Below are 19,023 nucleotides of genomic sequence, written 5' to 3' on the forward strand. Positions count from 1 at the left end.
GGCCCACCCCACAAATTTCCCATTTTCTTTCCAGCTGCCTCCTGTGCTGTCCCGCCCAAGTATGTGAATGGCTCTAAATGGTACGGTCGTAGGAGCCGGCCTGAGCTGTGCAGTTCTGCGACTGGAGACAAATGTTTAGCAGAACAGCAAGCCAAGGCCACTGTGAGACACCAACTTCGGCGCTCTGTATCTTTGGAAAGTGTGGAGGTAGGTCGGGTCCCCTCTTCCCAACCCTGGGTTGCCCAGCATTAGGGAAATAACGTTTCACTTAGTCACTGCTCACTACAGGAAGATGTGAAGGGAGAAATAAGCATTCCTGGCATTTCATTGCCAGAAGTGTGGGTGCACTGTGGAGAATAACACAACATTCTAAAGTGTCTCCAAGTCTACTTGTCTGCAGGGAAATTCTGGCCACAGAGCATACTCCTTGAGACATTGGGGTGGTGGAGAGTTTGTACACAAATCACTTGTTCCTCTCCCTGCCCTGCTCACCACCTCCACCTTTCCCTGGCACTGCAAGAAGGAGCATGACTTCTGTTGGGGTGAGGTGTGAAGTGGTAATTGGCCGAGGATAGAAAAAGGAAGGTACCTTTCTGATGCAGCTGCAAGGTTAGAAATTTGGATTACCAAGCCCACCATCCCACCTGCCTTGAACACTTAGAATATCCCAAGCTACACATATACAACTTGGTGAGCCTATGCCAGATCTTCCGAGGCTTTGGGTGTTGACTCTACCCCCCAGTTTCCCTGAGCTATTCAGTGCAGCTCAGGGACTGACCCAGGAGATGGGCTGCTAGAGCCCTGCAACCTTCATGCCAAGAAGGATCATGCCACGGGCAGAGCCACAGCCTGTGAGTTAATTGTGGACTTCTTAGACCTATTTTCAAGGATTCCAGAAGTTTTGTGGTTCCTGCCCTCAATGACACCTCTGTCAGATGGAGCGATATGGGGACTTATCTTTAATATGATAGCCCTGAACCCCCAAATTAATTTATGTGTTCAACATTTATTGAGGCAAAAAAGAAAACAAATATGTATCTAGATCCTAAATCTTGTCTCAGTGATGTGCTTACACCTGGGCAACACCAACATGTCCAGGACATTCGCTTTTTCATTCTTTTTAACTTGGCCCTTAGGGATGGAGGGCTGAGTTGGTCCATCTTTGTGGTACTCTGCTTCTTAAAAATATCTTTGATCCCCAGAACTAGAACACAGGGAACACTACTTTTAGGGTTGTAAGTTGAGTTGAATGCATTAGAAAAATGGGATATACCAACTACTCCTACATCCCTGCCCTCAGCTCAGTGCTGGCTCTAAGGAGTACTGAGTCTTGGTCAACCGACACATTCTAAACTTGGTCATGGGGCACACAGCACCTCTCAGAAGCATATTTTGACTTTGTGGCCAGCTGCCTTGGTCACAAAAACATGAGGTGTTTACTTGAGTCAGGCATTTCTTGATGCCCTGCCTCCTTCAAGAAGCAGCTTACCAAGGTGGCAGGTACTTGCTATGCACTGTGATGTCCCAGGAGCCCCCAGAGGTACAGAGAGACCTGTTCTTCCTCCGATTGTTTGCAGAACTGATATAGGTGATAAAGGACGGGGTGCAGAGAAGTGAGGATCTTCAGACCTCAAGTTGAGATCATATCCTGTGAGGAAATGTTTAAGCTCCAGGGCCACTCTTCCTGAAGAGGTGCTGGTTTGGGGAGCTTTTTTCTGTTCTGTTATAGTGGGATTCCTTGACTGTATTTTCATTATGAACTACTGCTGGGGTGCAAAGGCTGCCTTGCAGGGGTGAGGTTTTCTTTGGAGACGTTGCATCTCATGAGGTTGTTGGTTCTCTTCCTCAGTCGGCCCTACCTGTCCCCAAGACATACCATCCACTTGTTGCTTGTGCTCTGTCCACTCTCACATCCTCTGGGGTGATTTGTGTCCTTCTCTTTTCATTTTTCTGCAGAGTCTCAAGTCAGATGAAGAAGCCGAAAGTGCTAAAGAATCTCTGAATAAGTTGTTTGAAACACAAGGTAAAGCCACGGCCTCATGCTTGGTGCTGCCTTTCAGCAGTGCTTTGAAAGCTTCAGGAGCTGGGTCATTGGACAGTGAGCCAGCCAAGTGTAATTTCTTGGGAAGTGGTGTATCTTGTGGGCCCCTTCTCCAGGGTGGTCACAGATGTGAGGCTGTCACTTGGTTCTTAGCATCCCCTGAGGTCAGACCCTTGGGCAGAGGCCACTGGCTAAGGGAACAGTATGGTTCTGCCACATTTCACGTCTGGCATGACCAGCATGACCCCAGCTGGCAGGTGTGGCCCTGGGGTCTCAGGCCTGTTGCTCCCTGGTTGGGCCCTGCACCCCCGTCCTGATGCACAGATCTGGGTGCAGCCTCTTCGTTGCTATGGGTGCATAGTCTCAGCATCCACCAGCGGCCCTGTCTGTGACCCGAATAGAGTGCAAGACATGACTTTGGTCCTGAGGAGCCTACAGTAACAACTGAAAGGCAGCAATGGGTGTACTTCAGCATGTGATGTGTGACAGGACAGAAAGTACAGGAACTTGGCTTGGAGAGACGGAGACCAGAGTTCACCTTGAATTTCTGCTGCAGTGAAAAATTAGCAGCTGGAACTGAGCATCCTCTAGATTGTGGTCCTCAAGTACAGGGTCGTTGTTTGTTCAACATTTACCTCAGTAGACGTCAGGGGAACTGAGCTGAGTATCTGCCCGTGCTGCTAGACAAAGCAGAGAGACCCCTTTGTGTTAGGAAGAGCAGCCAAGCCACCACATCTTAATTTGCTTGGATTCAGAGTCTCAGGAAGGGCTCTTGGAGCAGATTATTCACAGAGTGATTTGGTGCTTGCTCTCTGCCTAGGGAGCAGGCTGGCTTTTTCCCAACCTTAAATAGTAACTTTTCCATCTAGATTAAAACCAGCAGTAGTGCACTAACACTCATGTCAAACCTCAAAGGATTTTTTTTACGTCCTCTGCCAGCCATGAGAAATAAACCCCAATAACAGAATTGCTTTTAAATTGTTCTGGAAATTTCAGGCATTTTTAAGTTGGAAGCAATCTCAGAGGTGGCCCTTTCCCGTCTGACCCTTTCCTGGCATTTTCCTCAGCCCATCCTATAACAGTATTTGTGAACATGCAGGCCTGGCTTTCCTTGAGGAAAGTGGCTTTCAGGTTATTAGCTGGATTATCAAAATAATTAATACCAGGGTGGCTCATCTACAGGAAAGGTCCAAACCACTGACATGGAACTCGAGTTGCTCAAGTCTGAGTTAGGCAGAAGCGGCCCTCGTTCTGTGTTGGGCCGGTTGTGGAGGTAAATGTGTGGTTTGAAGCATGGCTCTTCCATGGGTAGCTCCTCATGGGCACCCCCAACATATGTCCTCTTCCACAAGTTGTTTCTCTGGCAGAGATTCAGAAATACCAGGAAGCCACCTGGCTAAAAGAGAAAAGTTATGAAATCTGGCCGTTTGTCACCCAAACCCACTGATGAGTCTTTGCATTTCAAAAGCACATGCGTCTCCTGATGTGAGGTGATGTGGAGTACACAGTTCCATCTGTAGAATGTTTTTGCCAAGAAAAAACTGAGCCTGAATCCAAATTACAAACTAGCCTTTGATGTTAACTTCATGTTTATAGGAATTATTAAGGATGGAGGGACAAGTTACATGATACCATGAGGAAGCAGACAAATCCAGATGGGGGACATTCTATAGAACAACTACCGATCCCATTTCTTAAACAAGGCAGTGCTAGGGGTTGGGGGGCAGGGGAGGTGCTCATGATTGAAAGACTTAAGAGAATAACCAAACGCACTGTGGGGATGCTGTTTGGGTATTGATTCAAACAAGTCAATTGTAAGAAAATTTTTGAGACAGTTGGGAAATTGTTGATTTTGGCATTATGATTGTGATAGTGGCATTATGGTTATATAAGAAAATGTCAAAATATTTCAAAAATACATATTAAATATGTAAAGATAAAAACATGAGATCTGGGGTTTACTTTTAAACACTTCAGCAATAGCAGAAAGGGGCAGCATGGCAAAGTCTTAATCACTAACAAGCCTGCGTGACAGGTGCACTGGGGTTCACTGGACTGTACTCTTCACTTTTGGTAGGTTTGCAAAGTTTCTAAAAATTAATTGTTTTGTGCTGTCAATGGTGTGACTTTAGTAGATTCCCTTCAAAAAAAGCTTTTCCCACGTAGAGCAGCGATTGCCACCCCACCCCCGAGATTTTTTCATGAAAATTTGCAAACACAGAATGAACTTGAAACAATTGTACTATGAACACCCATGTACCCACCACCTAGATTCCACTTTTGATGCTTGGCTACTCACCTGTGTCCATCTGTCCGTCCATCTGATTTCAGGGTAAATTACCAGCAGGTGTGTTGCTTCCACCTGGAGCACTGGGTTTACCTGTCACTCCCTCTGCTTCAGGCCAGCTGCCAACCTGGGGTTCCGAGGTCTTTGGGAGCCCCCAGAAGTCCTGCAGCCCCTTGTTTGACACCCCTGAGAGCCAGGTCCGGGGCATCTGGGAAGAGCTGGGCGTTGGCAGCAGTGGTCACCTCAATGAACAGGAGCTGGCTCTGGTCTGCCAGAGCATTGGGCTCCAGGGACTCAAGAAAGAGGTAAAAGGGGCCAGGACAGACCACCCTCAATGACTGGTTCTTTGTGATGGTCATGGTTGATGTTGCATCTGGAAAACCCCTTCACCATTCAGACACTGATTAAGTTGTATCACTCTTTGGTCTAAAATCCTCACAGTGGTTCTTCTGAAGTTTACACTTTCAAGGGTCCATCTCTGACCAGGTGTGGCCCCAGACTCCCCAACTTCTAAGCACCTTCACTTAGGATTCTTACTCCACCTATAACACCCTTTCCCCCTATCTGTGCAGCCCTGTTCTACTGCCCAGCCCAAACACGATGCCCTTGGAGCTTGGCCACATTTCTGGCAGCTGTATTTGTCGCTGGAGGCTCACAGGGATGTCCAAGAGAGGACTCAATCCAGAACAGCAGTGACTGGGTTCTTGTCTCTGCCCAAGAAAGAATTCAAGAGCAAGACAGATGGAGGAAAGCAAAAGCTATTTATTGAAAATGGAAGTACACACCTGAGAGGAAAGTGTGGGTGAAGTCAGAGAACGAAACGCAGAGGAAGTCATGATCAGGAGTTTTTATCCCTCCCACGGTGGGAATTGGCAACATCCCATTGTGGTTCATTCATCTTCTCTACCTGGGCGGGACCCTCCATTTCTCATTTTCTTCCTTATGTATTTTGTTCCTTTGGAACTGTCATGGCATCAGATGAATGATGGGAGCTGTAGTAACCATAATGCAAATGACATTAAAATTGGCTAAAGGTAATATCCCTGGTAATGGGGATGAGCTTTGCTGGATGAAACTGTTTCTTGTTTTTCTCCAGCTGCAGGTGATGGATAGAGTCACTTGGTTTTGTAACCAGTGAGGGACCTCATGTTGTACCCTAGAGGGGATTGTCAATTTCCTAGGCTACCTATCCTGCCTCATATTCATCCTTCCTTTCCTCCTGCAGGGCCAATGGGCAGAAGAACAGGCAGTGGTGATAGGGCAGGCCTCCCCTTCCTAAAGTCCCCCTTAGCCCTGCTGCCCTTGTGAGACCCTGAACCTCTGGGGGCCCAGGCCACACTCCATATGTACATTGTCTTCCTATCATCGAGCAAGTTCCTGCCACAGTAGACACTGAATGAGTGTTTGTGGAATTTAGGGAGTTCAGGTAGCATCCATTCACAGCAGGATAGAAACTGACTATGCATGTAGATTTCACAAACCATTGCCAGGGGAGGCTAGATGTGACCCAGCAGTCTGAGTTTGGATGAGAAAAAGCAAATTGCCCTGCTTGGGAAAGGAGGGAGGGAGAGAAGGAGGATGGCTGGCCTGGTGATTGTGGCTGGCATGTAGCTGCTTGTGGGCAGAGCTTCTGAGCAGATGTGTGGTGGATTTTGTTTAGGAATTGGAAGACCTATTTAACAAACTGGATCAAGACCGAGATGGCAGAGTGAGTCTTGAGGAATTCCAGCTTGGCCTGTATAATCATGGGCCCACTTCACTTCTGGAATCTTCCACTCCTGTCAAGCTGAGCAGGTCCTGGTCTCATTACCAGGTAAGATGGGATGATTAAATATTGAATCACAGCAGTAACTGCTGTCACTCTCTGGCCTTCAGCATTTTTCACAGACCTGATCCCTCTGCCTGTGTCCTCACAGTGAACTGCCCAGCAGTTGGTCAGGGTATGTATACGTATATACATGTGTAAATGAGAGCCCGAGTGACTTAGCACCACACAGACTTTGGAGCTGATCTGGCTTGCTCCTTCATATCTGTGCATCACTGCGTGAATTGCATTCTCTGAGTCTCTAGCTCCTCATTTGTGAAATAGGTGCCTACCTCATATGGGTTTTAATGAAGCTTCTGTGGCAGTTTCTCACTATGTCTCCTCAGTGTAGGATACACTGAGTTCCAATAAGAGCACCCCTTCTCCCGTCTCTCCATCATGGTGCAGTGAGAGCAGTGTCACTGAATTGATTCTCAATCTTCCTTAGGATTACCCTCCAAGTACTCATTAACCTGTGCTCTCCCTGTCCTCTATTCCTGAATTTTGTCTCTCGTACAAATACCAGGTCTCTGCAGTTGGAGGAGAGCAAATTTTAGGGAGTTACATTGTGATTTTTGTTTGGTGAGTATTGGCCCAGTACCTGGTTTTCTCAGTGCTGGGACAGTAAGGCCACCCTCTCCCACCTCAGTGCAGTCGCTCTGGGACTCTTGCCAGTAATTCTTTGCTGATGTGCCTGACCCCATGATTTGTGGGCAGTGGTACAGGACCAGTAACTTTGTTCTCTTCCAGGCTGGGTAATCTGAGAATCAGGTTTCTGAATCTGAAGTCAGCGGAAATAGACAAAGTAGAGACTAGGAGTGCTGAGGGAAGGTGTCAGACCACATAAGTTCAGAGACCACAATGAAGTCCCATGAGTCATTCTCAGAGCCAGTGGAGGGAGGTTGCCCCCTCTGATGGGGAGCCATCCCTGTTTTCGTGTCCTGATATGGAGGCCCAGCTGCAGAGGGACCTGAACCATGGCGCAGGTCAAGGCCAGGCGGGACCCACATCTGCTTAGATGCTGGCAGCCAGAGGAATGAGACCTGCTTGCCCGGGAAGTGCCCCTAGCCAACATGGCTGTGGGATGGAGAGTGTCACATCCTGTGCTTGTGGATTGGCATGGCATAGTGGTGCTGGGCCCTCAGATGTGTGCTACAGATGGAGATTTGCCTCAGCCCCGTATGGTGGCCCCTGTTCCCAAGCTCACAGTCCTCAGAGAGGAGGCGGGTGGGAGGGAGACCAGGGTGGTCCAGGTGTATTTGGGTATCTGAGTTTCTCCATGGTGACCATATATTCTTGAGCTGCCCTCTCCTTTTCTGTAAATGGGGTAAAATACCTACTTTGTAAGGCTTTAATGTGCTCAGCACAGCTCAGTGAGCACCCAGTCCTTAAGTAACTGTTTATGGTGACATAGGGACACAGCTAAGAGCAGACAAGGGCAGGTGGCTGTTGCAGCCACAAGAAAGGCAGACTGCACAAAGGCCAGTGAGCTCCTGCGGAAGAAGTGAGTACTGTGAGGGGAGGTGGTGGGCTGGCAGGGGCTTGGCCAGTCCGGGGGAGCACCATCTGAGCAGAGCCATCAGCAAGGGACCAGCCATGGAAGTGTTCGGGGAAGGCATTTCAGGCAACAGGACATGCTTGGAATGTTGAGGAAGAGCAAGGAGGCACTGGAGCCCATGAGGAGGCATGAGAGGAGGCTGATGAGGACGGTGTCCATACAGGTATGGCAGGATCACTGGTGGCCTGCAGGAAGGGGCAGCTGCTGCTCGTTTCTGTGGCCCCAGATAGCCAATGCTTGTTCTGAAGGGCCCTGGGACAGAAAACAGCAACTGAAATAATCTTGCCCTGTGGAGTCTTACAGCACCTAAGCCTAACAGGTCAACTTTCTGGCCTGGATTTTTTTTTTGCCTTCATCTTAAAACTACCCAAGGATGCGTTTCTGTGTCCTGAGGAAATGCTTGGGCTGACCCACCTCTTCTCTTTAAGTCAATGTTGGGTTTTTTTCCACAGACTGCATTGTCTAGCCCTGGCATGTGCCTTCTTGGGCTCGTCTTTGTGAGGACAAGCACACACCGTTATTGATTCAGGGGAGAGGTGTTAAATACCTTCATGTCTCCCACTAAGTGGCGTGTGCTGACCCATCAGGCCACTTAGGCAATGACACATTCCCTGCTCAGGGCCTTGGATGGATGGTAGAAGAGGAGGTACCCAAGGTCCTTGAGAGAGGGCTGAACTGGGTGTGAGGCGCCCTCAGTTCAACACCCTGTTCTGCCACCTGCCAGTACTGTGCAATCATGGGCAAATCATGCAATGGTGCTGTGCCTTTGTTTCCTTGTCTAAGAAATGAGGCTAATACTGTGTTTCCCCGAAAATAAGACCGGGTCTTACATTGATTTTGCTACAAAAAATGCATTAGGGCTTATGTTCATGGGATGTCATCCTGAAAAATCATGCTAGGGCTTATTTTCCGGTTATGTCTTATTTTCGAGGAACATGGTCGTAACCGTGTGAATTGTTTTTATCAGGCTTCAATGAGACCGCGAAGGGCCGTGCACAGGTTGGTGTGGTCAGAAAATGTTCAAGATGAACAGACATGCTTCAAGAGGCCAGTGTGCTCACAGGCAACTCCCTGTTCCCCATTCACAGGTCCCGGAGGAGGGTGAGTGCCATACCACCACGACGTCATCCCTTGTGTCCATGTGCTCAGGCCCACGCCTCTTCTGCAGCATTGACAATGGCACTGGCTTTGCCTTTCCTGAGCAGCTCATTGCCCTGTGGGCCCAGGAGGGGATTCAGAACGGCAGAGAGGTCTTACAGGTTTGGAACTGGTTACTCACAGCTGCCTTAGTGGAAGGCGTCTAGGCTGTGTGGTGATGCTGGGCAGGGGACCTAGGGGGCCGTCTGCCCACAGAAGAGGCTAGACAGAGCACTCCACAAACACATCAGGTATGCACTCTGTGCAGAGAACCCAACGTAGTGAAGTTGGAATCACTTTTTCTCTTTTTATTTTTGCTGTTAAAATACAGGAAATTTTCACTTAAAAGATAATAAATAAAAACAAGAAACAACATCCTGAAATGAATCCATTTGAATGTAAGTTTGAGTATGTTAGGCGTTTAACCCAGTGCATTTCAGCCTTGGAGATGTTCTGTTTTCTTGTATGAGGGAAGTCAGTCCCACAGATGAGGTAGTGCAGATGTCTCCTTCCTTGTGGTGGAGATGTCTTACTGGATGTCACTGTCACCGGAAGTCTGAGCATTTCCACGCAGAGCCTCCTACCCAGCTGGTTGAGCTCTTCTCCCCGCATAACCCCCACTCACCTCCGGCCGTTTCCTACTAGCTCGGGCATGGGGAGGCTCACTCCCTGCTGCCTCCTCCTCAGCTCCTTCATGCTCTTCCAGGGGCCAGTTCAGGAGGCTGTCCTTAGATGGGTCTAGGCCTCTTCCTGGGGGCCGGGTATATCTCCCCCAGGGCCACAGGGCCACAGGGCCAGACCCTGGGGCTCAGAGGGAACTCTGCCCTGGGGTGGAAAAGTGGTGTACAGGGGCCAGGTGAGGTGAGGGAAGAATGCTGGCAGGAAGTGTGGTGATTATTTTCATTTCCAAATTTCACTTCCCATTGTAAAAAAAAAAAAAAAAAAAAAAAAGCGTCAACCATACAGAAATGTATAAGATAATAAAGACTACCCCCTCTTCGCTCCTATTCTCCAAGGGTGGCGACAGCTAATGGCTTAGTGGGTATTCTGCAGAGCTTTCCCCTGACACAAAAAAGAAATATATATTTAGACATTCCAGTTTTTAACTTTTTTTTTTTTTTTTTGTAAAATTGGTATCATCCTATGTATCTTGCTAATTTGTGTTACCTTTTCCCTATTGTTGAACATGTAGATTTTTTTCCTATTACAAATCTTGGCATTTAAAAGCCACCTATATCCTGCTGCTCCAATGCTGGTATTTCTATAGGCTTCCTGAAGTTACACATTTTTACTCTTGATAGGTTCTGTCATATTGCTTCCAAAAATGTCCTTATTAGCACAAACCAACAATATATGAAGGGGTCCAAAGATAGCCTTTAAAACAGTCTGCTTGGCTCCTTGGGCCAGACCCTCCTGGACCTAAACTCAGCCATTGCTGAGTCTGGCCACCCAGCAGCCTTGGGTAGAACCCAGGGAGTAAGCCCAGACCTGGAGCTGGCCCCCGAAACTGAGACTGAGCCCAGATCACAGAAATTGGCCCCCAATGAGGGCAAAGTGTGAAAGGGCTCACAGTTTTGAGATTCTCCCTGAAACCCATTTGTGACTCCCTGGAATTTGGAGGTGGACTGGCTGCCATCATAGTCTGACCAGTGTGACCAGTGGTGAGTCTCAACCTTGCCTCTGACATTTCAGAACTTATTCTTTTTTTTTTTTTCCACTGGGGAATGTTGGGGAACAGTGTGTTTTCCCACTGCCCATCAGCTCCAAGTCAAGTCATTGTCCTTTAGTCTAGTTGTGGAGGGCGCAGCTCAGCTCCAAGTCCAGTCGCTGTTTTCAATCTTCAGTTGCAGGGGGCACAGCCCACCATCCCATGTAGGAATGGAACCGGCAACCTTGTTGAGATCTCGCACTCTAACCAACTGAGTCAACTGGCCGCCCCTCCAGCAGCTCTGCAGCAGCTCGTTGTCTTCAATCTAGTTGTGGGGGGCACAGCTCACTGGCCCATGTGGGAATCGAACCAGCAACCCTGTTGTTCAGAGCTCGTGCTCTAACCAACTGAGCCATCCAGCTGCCCCAGAACTTTTTTTACTGCTTTCCTGTTATCAGAGAATATTTCCCTTTAGCAATTTATAATTTACCAGTTACATTCAGGATTTGATTTCATTTTATTGAAAATCAGTGATGTTTATTGAACTCCTCAGCACCTGGGCACCAAGCAAGGACCTGTCAAGTGTGTGACTTTATTTATTTCTCACACAGTCCTGAAGATGTTTCTGTCTCACTTGACAGGTGGAGTGGCTACCTGAGGACACATGGCCAGGGCAGGGGCACTGGCGAGTTGGGCAGGTGGTCTGGGTGTCCTGGTTCACCAAGTCAAGGCCCTTCCTGCCTGTGACTCTGAATAACTGCTTATCTGTGTCATTGACGGTCAAGACCACGGGCCTCTGGCCCTGCCAAGAACAATAAGCACATGTGCCTGAAAAAGGCCTTCCCCTTGGGAAGGAGGTACCTGATGGGCAAGCCCTCAGCCTGAATATGTTGGCATCACACACCCAACTTCTTAAGCTCTCTGGCCGTTTCAGGGTGCTGAAATGGTGTGTGAGAGTGCCTGTGGAAGCAATGCTCGTTCTGGTGCAGCTTTGTGAGGAGGCCCTGGATCGGTTATCTGTCCCTCCTCGACAAATCACCACTAAATTATGCCTTAAAACACAATCAGTATTTCTTGTCTTATGCAGTTTCTGTGGGTCAGGAATTTGGTAGCTGTGTAGCTGGAAGCTGTACAGCCCGGGGTCCCTCATGAGGTTTGTCAGATGTCGGCCAGTGCTGCAGGCTTCTAAAGGCCTGACTGGGCTGAGCATCTGCTTCCAGGTTGGCAAATTGATGCTCACTGTAGGCGGGAGGCCTGTTCCTTGCCATGTGGGCCTCTACCTAGGGCTGCTTGAGTGTCCTCACAACATGGCATCTGGCTTTCCTGGTGTGCGATCCAAGAGAGAATAGGAGGAGGTCACCTGTCTTCCATGCACAAGCGTTGGAGGTCACATGCCATTACTTCCTCTATATCCTGTGGGTAATACAGATCAGCCCTATGCAGTGTGGGAGGGCACAGAGACATGGAAGCCAGGAGGTGAGGAGCACTGGGGCCATTGTAGAAGCTGGCTCCCACCCATGCCATTCAGTTTTTGATGACTCCTTTCTTGATTGTACTCTATCTTGTGAGATTATTGCTAGGAAGTTTGCCCTTGTGGAAAATGACAGCTTGAGCTTCCCTAATTACTGTCTTAATGCCATTTCTCTTCATAAGCACTTTGGGAAGTGGGGAAGCAGTGGAAATTCAAGTCTCCATTTTATAAGTTTAAAAAAACAGGGATCATCCCTCATTCCCACATGTGAGCTGGGAATGCTGTGGCTCTTTCTCTGTTGGCCCTGATGGGGGTGCCAGTCTGGACTTGTGTGTTAATATCATAGAAGAAAGCAAGAGTCAAGAATACTCAAAGCTAACAATGCAAATGTGGCAAACCGTTAGTTATTGGTTAGTCAAGCAGAGGGGCATATAGGACAGGGGCATATAGGTGTTCTTTCTTCTTTTTTAAATTTTTACTGTGGTACAATACATAAAACAAAAATTTTTCTTTTTCAAAATCCTGAGAGGAACAGAATGCTCCATTCTCTGGAATGCTTAGCCATTGCTCATCTCTTGCTGATAGATCATTTTTCCATGAACAAAGTGACCAATCCATATATATGAAATATATTTCACAGCAACATACCAGTCAGGATTCTGTTAGTTTGAAATGACTAAAACCCAACTCAGAATGGCTTAAAGCAGAGAGGAGGCTGTTAGGGCCGGGGAAGAGAAGGACATCAGGCATTGGGACTCGTGGGCTCCAGCCTGTTGTCAGGACTCCCTTCTATTTCTTTGCTTACTTCTTGGTAGTGTTGGCCTCAGATTCAGTCTCCTCATGTAGCTCCCTAAGACCTGCAGGCCCCTATACAACTGATTTCACAGGGGAAAAGACCTCTCTTCCCCAGCCTCCTATCAGTCTCCTTGAAGTTCTTTAACACATGCCCCCTCTTCTGTGATAGTCAATTTGTCTAGGGAGGGAAACTCTGTCCAGCTTGGGCCATACCCACCCCTGAGGCAGGGATGGTGAAGAGGGGAGAACTCAGTGTTGACATGAATGGGTGAGGTTGGGTGGGGCACTGGAGTTACATGGGTGGGGACGGGGCAGAGACTGCAGACAGAAAAGTGGCAGGTGCTGCCTACAGGACAGCATGGATCACACAGCCTGGACTGTCTCTAGGAGAACCAGGACTTGTTTGGAGAAGCCACTCATCCTGTCCTTCCTAACGGCCTTGCTATTTCCAGAGCCTTGACTTCAGTTTGGATGAGAAGGTGAACCTTTTGGAGCTGACCTGGGCCCTTGAGAATGAGCTCATGATGGTCAGCAGTACCACTCAGCAGGCGGCCTTGGCCTGCTACCGCCAGGAGCTACGCTTCCTCCAGTAAGAGCGCTGATGTGGTTGGGATGGGCATGGGGAGTGAGCTGGCTGGACTGGCCTGGAAGGGAGTCTGAGGAAAGGGGCGCTCTGCCCTCATCTACCCCAAATGGCCAGTGCTGGGATTGGGGGTGGGGGGTCTACACCACCTTTTCTACTGGCTTTCCTTTAGCTGGCACTCCCAGTGAGACAGGAAAAGAGCTGAGCAGTGGGAGCAGGATGAAGGCTCCCTGTGCCTCGAGTTCCATCCATTTGTGTGGTTTGAGTGGGGCCCAGGGAACTGTTCAGTGGCTGCTGTTTGGGCTTTTGTGGCCACAATTTAAGGGTTACTGGCCTTCCCTCCCACTTGGTGAGAAGCTTAGAAATCTATGTAAAGATCCTTCCTTAGTTCCTTTTAGCAAGATTCCAAAGAGAAGGATTTGAACTTGATACTCATCCTGCTGATGCTGGAGCTCCAGGCAGAGGTAGAAACCCTCCAGTCTGTGGGATGTATTTCTAAGAACAGCCAGAGGGCTCCTGGTGTCTGTCCCGCTCAAGCTGAGTGTTTTATATGTGTCTGTGATCAGTGAGACAGAAAGATGTTTTGAGAGAGGGCTAGTGAATGACTTTGGAGCCTATTGGCTCAGCAGAAAGGAGCCTGATGTAGTAGAAGAAACCCAGAGCCTGAAACCTGAGCTAGAGAGGAAAAAGAAGTATTTTTCAGACGTGGTCATCAAGCACAAAGTGACACTTGGGCTAAGAATACATGCCACTTTAATTGGGTTCAGCTTTGGTTTAACTGAGTATTCAAGCCATTCATCTGCTTGGCAGATTAGCACAAAGATTATTTCTGTATTTTTATTGATGTTCCGAAGATGCAGAAAAGGTTGGTAGAAATCACAATCTCCATCCTTAAGACTTTGTATCTCACTAGGTGCTGACAGATGAGCTTTCAGACCTCAAGCAGCTCTGCAAATAGGACCAGAAAAAGACTGTGCCTTGAGAGAGGGGAGAGGGGAAAGCTCACTGCACCTTCAGTAGGAGAAATGGTCACGTAGAATAGTGAGTGCTAAAGTTGATTTGAAAGTGTCCAGGGGATCCTGGGGTGACTGGACAGAGCCTGGGCCACACACAGAGCTGGCCTTCTGCTCTGGGTGATTCACCTTGTACTCACTCAGATGCCAGGCTGCAGGTGTCAGGGCTGTGATGAGGCAGGATATTGGATGGTCAGTCATCTCCCTTCATGTGTCCAGTCCTGGATTAGGTGCTGGGGAACCTTGGGGTTCAAGTCCCAGCTGGAGACTAGAGGCTGCCCAGATAAATTCTCACCTCTTCTGGGTCTATCTGGAGGTATGGCACACTGTAAGCCTCTAGGCTTAGCTTCCTTGGTTCAGAAACCTAGAAGCTTTCCTTAGCAAGTTGTTTAACCTTTCTCTCAGTATGTACATCTGCAAAATAGGCATAGTAATTGTAGAAACTGCCTTAGGAGGTGGTTGGTGGTAGCGTGAGTTTAGAGCACAGCACTGGCCCATGCCCCGCACCCAGCAGATGCTGGCCCTTTTTATCATTTAGGCAGACATAGGGCTCGCTGGGCCCAGAGTGTGTGGTCCATTAATCCTGTCTCCTCCCTGCATACGACAGGGGGCAAGTGGAGCAGATGGTAAGGGAGCGAGACAAGGCAAGGAAGGATCTGGAGAAAGCTGAGAAGAGGAACCTGGAATTTGTGAAAGAGATGGACGACTGCCACTGCGCCCTGGAGCAGCTCACGGAGAAGAAGATCAAGTAGGTCCTGCCAGTATTGCCCGAGCCCAGAGCTATGGCGCCTTGGCACCAGGGCAGCGATTCCCCAGCTCTGGCTGAGGGTTGGTAGTGGACGTGAAGCTGCCGCCATGGTCATGAACATGGTAGAGCCAAGACCCTCCTATTTCACTTGAGCTAGTAGAAATCTAGAAGACATGCTGTTGGGAATGCCCTTCGTGGAAAGAAGAGGGAAGGATGCATGTAAAAAGTGGTCTTTTTCTTTATGATGGGGCACATGGTGCAGCAGCATCCTGCTGTGCCTGCTTGTGGACTACAGGGAAAGTTCCTTTCTGCTACTCTCACTTTCCTCTGCTTCATTTATGGTGTCTGTCCCACTCAAGCTGAGTGTTTTATATGTGTCTGTGATCAGTGACACGGAAGGATGTTTTGAGAGAGGGCTAGTGAATGACTTTGGAGCCTATTGGCTCAGCAGAAAGGAGTCTGATGTAGTAGAAGGAACCCAGAGCCTGAAACCTGACTGCATTGTGCTGGATGGTGGACTGAGCAGACCCTTGGTGAGGTCTATACCACCCATTAGGCTGGTGGCTGGACAGACCAGAAGAAAGGATTTCTGACCTTTTTTATGGACACAAAACCACTTGTCCGGTTTATTAACTAAAACATGTGAGGAAATCCAGCCCCTGAGGATTTCCTAGTCTGGGCCAAGCATAGAGAGTCTTTCTCACTCCATTGTGGGGAATGGTTTATGCTAGGCTTCCCTGACAGAGCTCAGTGGTTGTTCAGCTTTCTGAGTAATTGAGAACTGATTTGCCTTAGTCATGGCATGTTAGGTTTGATTCTCTCAACTACCGCAGAATAATTTTGTGTTGTATCTTTCCTGGGGTCAGAGAATCATCATATCTGGATCTGAGAATCAGGTCCAGGGACACATGAAGGCTTTGAGGGCTGTGTGGAGTGAGTTTGAATCTTGCCTGTGAGCAATGGGGCATCATCAGTAGGTTTCTAGAAATAGCTTTTGGAAGCATTGGGTTTTTCTTATTATAGAAGTAATAAATAATACATGTTCATTGTATAAGAGAAAATGCGAGTGAAAGTAAAAATAAAAGCAGAAATCTCAGTTCCCAGAAGTTACCACTCCTAACATTTTTTATGTCCTTCCCTTCGTTTTTCCACGCACAGAATTATTTACAAAATGGTATCATATTGTATATGGTTTTCTGGTGGTCGCAGATCACCTCGTTATGTGATCACCTCTGCCATATTTTATTTAACCATTTTTCTTTGGTTAGATGTTTCAAACGTTTTTAACAACTGGAGTGATAGCAAATATGTATTTTTAGAGCTGCCCCAAAGGTTTGTAGGATGTTACATTAGCCAGATTTATCTTACTGTTTTCCCCTCGGTAGCAGCTGCCCTTCTTCTAGCTCCTTCCTTCTGGGTCTTCTTTCCTTAAAGTTTTGAGATGAAATTGAAAATCCAGCCCTGGAGGATGAGCCCCCAGTGTTCTCTTATACTTAATTTTAAACATGGCCAAACTCTTTGCTGAAGTAAGTGTTTCACTCATCTTCAGTCTAGACAGACTTGGTTTGAGAAATCATGTTAAATTTAAGTAGCTGTTTCAGTGATAAAGCTAAGATTTGGCAGTTTTTTTCTGCTGATGGAAATGGTTATTGCAAAACATTAATGCAGATCTGAGGGTGATTGTACTTCCTGCCTTTTACTCTGATTGCTTTGGGATTCATTGCAGGTTGTACTGTCTGTGTCCTTCATGAGAGAGGATTGATTTACGGTGCATTTAGTTATCAAAGGCATTTAATGGCTGCTGAGTGTGGAAGGAGGTTGAAAGGCAAAGGGACATCAGAGAGACCTACCCTGAGAGGTCATTCTCTAGCTTGCCCCAGGGGTTCCAAGGGCACACTGGCTCCTTGTGTCTGGGTGTGGTCACCTGCACCAGCCCTGAGCAGTGGTATCCACTGTCAGGCCCCAGGGGGAAGACTTAAAGGAGGACACCTGGCCTTACAGCTAAACATGCTGTTTAGCCAAAGAACAGTGACCCCATCTGTCAAGCAGGAACTATTGAGTCCAAGATAGTGTAACCAGATGCTCTGTACAGGGGGATTGCAGGGAAGGAAGAGGTTTCATTGGCTGGGAAGGTATCCCTGGAGAAGTAGGGCCAGGTGGGCCTGGGCAGCACCCTCAGGAATCCAACATGACATGTGCTGTTGTGTACCTTACAGACACCTGGAGCAGGGTTACAGAGAAAGGCTGAGTCTCCTGCGGTCAGAGGTGGAGGTGGAGCATGAGTTATTCTGGGAACAGGCCCTCAGGCAGCGGGCCTCATTAGAGAAGGACCTGGAGCACCTGCAGGCTGAAGAGGCACGCCTCCGAGAGAAGCTGACCCTGGCCCTGAAGGTAGGTGTGGAGAGGGGGTGGAGAATGGCGGAGGGGAGGGCGGGGCTTCCCACCAGAAAAGACGTTGCCTGAGGTTCCTCCTCCTACACACCACATTTTCCTATTCAAGGATTTAGTACCTCGCAGCGGACTTTAGAGGCCTTAAGGAGTTTGCCTTTCTGTGGTAGGAAAATCCCTGGGATTTCAAACAAAAGAATATTCAGCTGCCATAGAGTTAGCATATTTCTCAGCCACAGTAGAAATGGTCCTGGCTTCTGTCCTGCTGCCTTCTCTCTGGTTGTGGGTGCAGCAGAACTGGTGGAGACCTACAGGGTTCTCCCTTTCTGATCTGGGTCTGTGGACCTAGATTAAGGAGAGTAAGCAGCCACCCTGCTGCCTACCCAAGAGACCAGAGCACCTATGGGGTCAGCAAATCTAAAGCCCACCTGCTGGCCCTGGGTGCAGCCTGGGGCAGATGTGGTTTCTGGGCTTTGGTGAATGTCCCGCGACCCACACCCACCCTGCATTTGGGTCCAGTGAGGTGTCTCCTGGCCCTTCCTGTCCTCCTGCCTTCCTCTTCCTCACTGACTCAAAGCCTGCCTCCCTCAGTCTCTGTCTGCCAGAGAAGCCAGGCTCCCTAGGAGCCTCTGATATCAGTGTTTACAGGGCCTGTCTCCCCGGCCTGCCTGGGCTCTCCACTGTACTATATGTTCTCACCACTCTTTTCACTGGTTTCCCATGTGCAAAGACACTGCCTTCCTCTCCCGTGGGCATCTGACCTGTAGTGGTACAGTTTCAAATCCCTCATTTAGAAAATGTCTCAGAAGTACTTGCCACCAGCCTTTTCTTGACCTGAGCACTTGGAGTGGAGAAGAAGAGGCAATGGGGAAAGCACTGGGCATTGTTGAGGCCTCTGTGGGTTCTGTCCCTAGGCAGCTTGGATCAGCCCCCAGCACAGCCTCCTCTGCATGGTGCCAAGACAGTGAGTATCAGACACCACACTGTTTCTTCCCTGTGGGGAGCCATGGTTGCAGTTAACTTTAAAGCCTTAACAGAATGGCTCGGTTTATACTTAACCTATTTCCTCCCCCTGAAGCAATTGTCTCTGCCTGCATCTGGAGAGTGCTTGCATGCTGCTCAGGAATGTGGTGGGAGTGGCCAGTTCCCAGAACAGAAGGCTGATGCCTATCAGGGCTATTGATAAGATAATTACATTTGGGAGTTTCAGTAAATTTTGTGTCTCCTGTGTTAAAGTTAAAGATTCACTGTTAACTGGGTAATGCATTTTTGTACTTGCTAAACTGCACGTCCACAGAAGGTATAAATTCTGGGGACAGAATAAACTCAGGGTCTCCAGGAACACTGGGGTCCGCGATCGCCATCATCAAAGTGTGAGTGCCTTCTTTCATTCCCACTCCCCTTGTCAGGAACCGTTCGACTCGTGGCGGCTGGCCCGCGACACTTCCCTGATTATGAGTGCTACCAGAAATAAGCCTCTCAGAGGAGACAGACCTGCCAATAGCTTCCTCCTCCATTCCCGAAGCCTGGCAAACCGCTGGACTGTGTCT

The 19,023-nt window shown here is 48.5% G+C and overlaps 1 protein-coding gene across 5 annotated transcripts in view; it reads left to right on the plus strand.

Annotated features, from left to right (window-relative positions):
- Nucleotides 1–19,023, plus strand: part of NINL (ninein like) — a 203,231-nt gene that overhangs the window by 106,936 nt on the left and 77,272 nt on the right. For all 5 annotated transcript variants that reach the window (XM_074317996.2, XM_074317997.2, XM_074317999.2 and 2 more), the window contains exons 4-11: nt 35–207; nt 1,957–2,023; nt 4,443–4,633; nt 5,989–6,141; nt 8,779–8,949; nt 13,194–13,330; nt 14,945–15,085; nt 17,302–17,476. In XM_074317996.2, coding sequence (XP_074174097.1) covers nt 35–207; nt 1,957–2,023; nt 4,443–4,633; nt 5,989–6,141; nt 8,779–8,949; nt 13,194–13,330; nt 14,945–15,085; nt 17,302–17,476 — 1,208 coding nt within the window. The remainder of the gene's footprint in view (nt 1–34; nt 208–1,956; nt 2,024–4,442; nt 4,634–5,988; nt 6,142–8,778; nt 8,950–13,193; nt 13,331–14,944; nt 15,086–17,301; nt 17,477–19,023) is intronic.

This window comes from Rhinolophus sinicus, chromosome 13 (assembly GCF_057876585.1).
Source record: "Rhinolophus sinicus isolate RSI-liver-muscle chromosome 13, RSI-T2T, whole genome shotgun sequence".
NCBI lineage: Eukaryota > Metazoa > Chordata > Mammalia > Chiroptera > Rhinolophidae > Rhinolophus > Rhinolophus sinicus.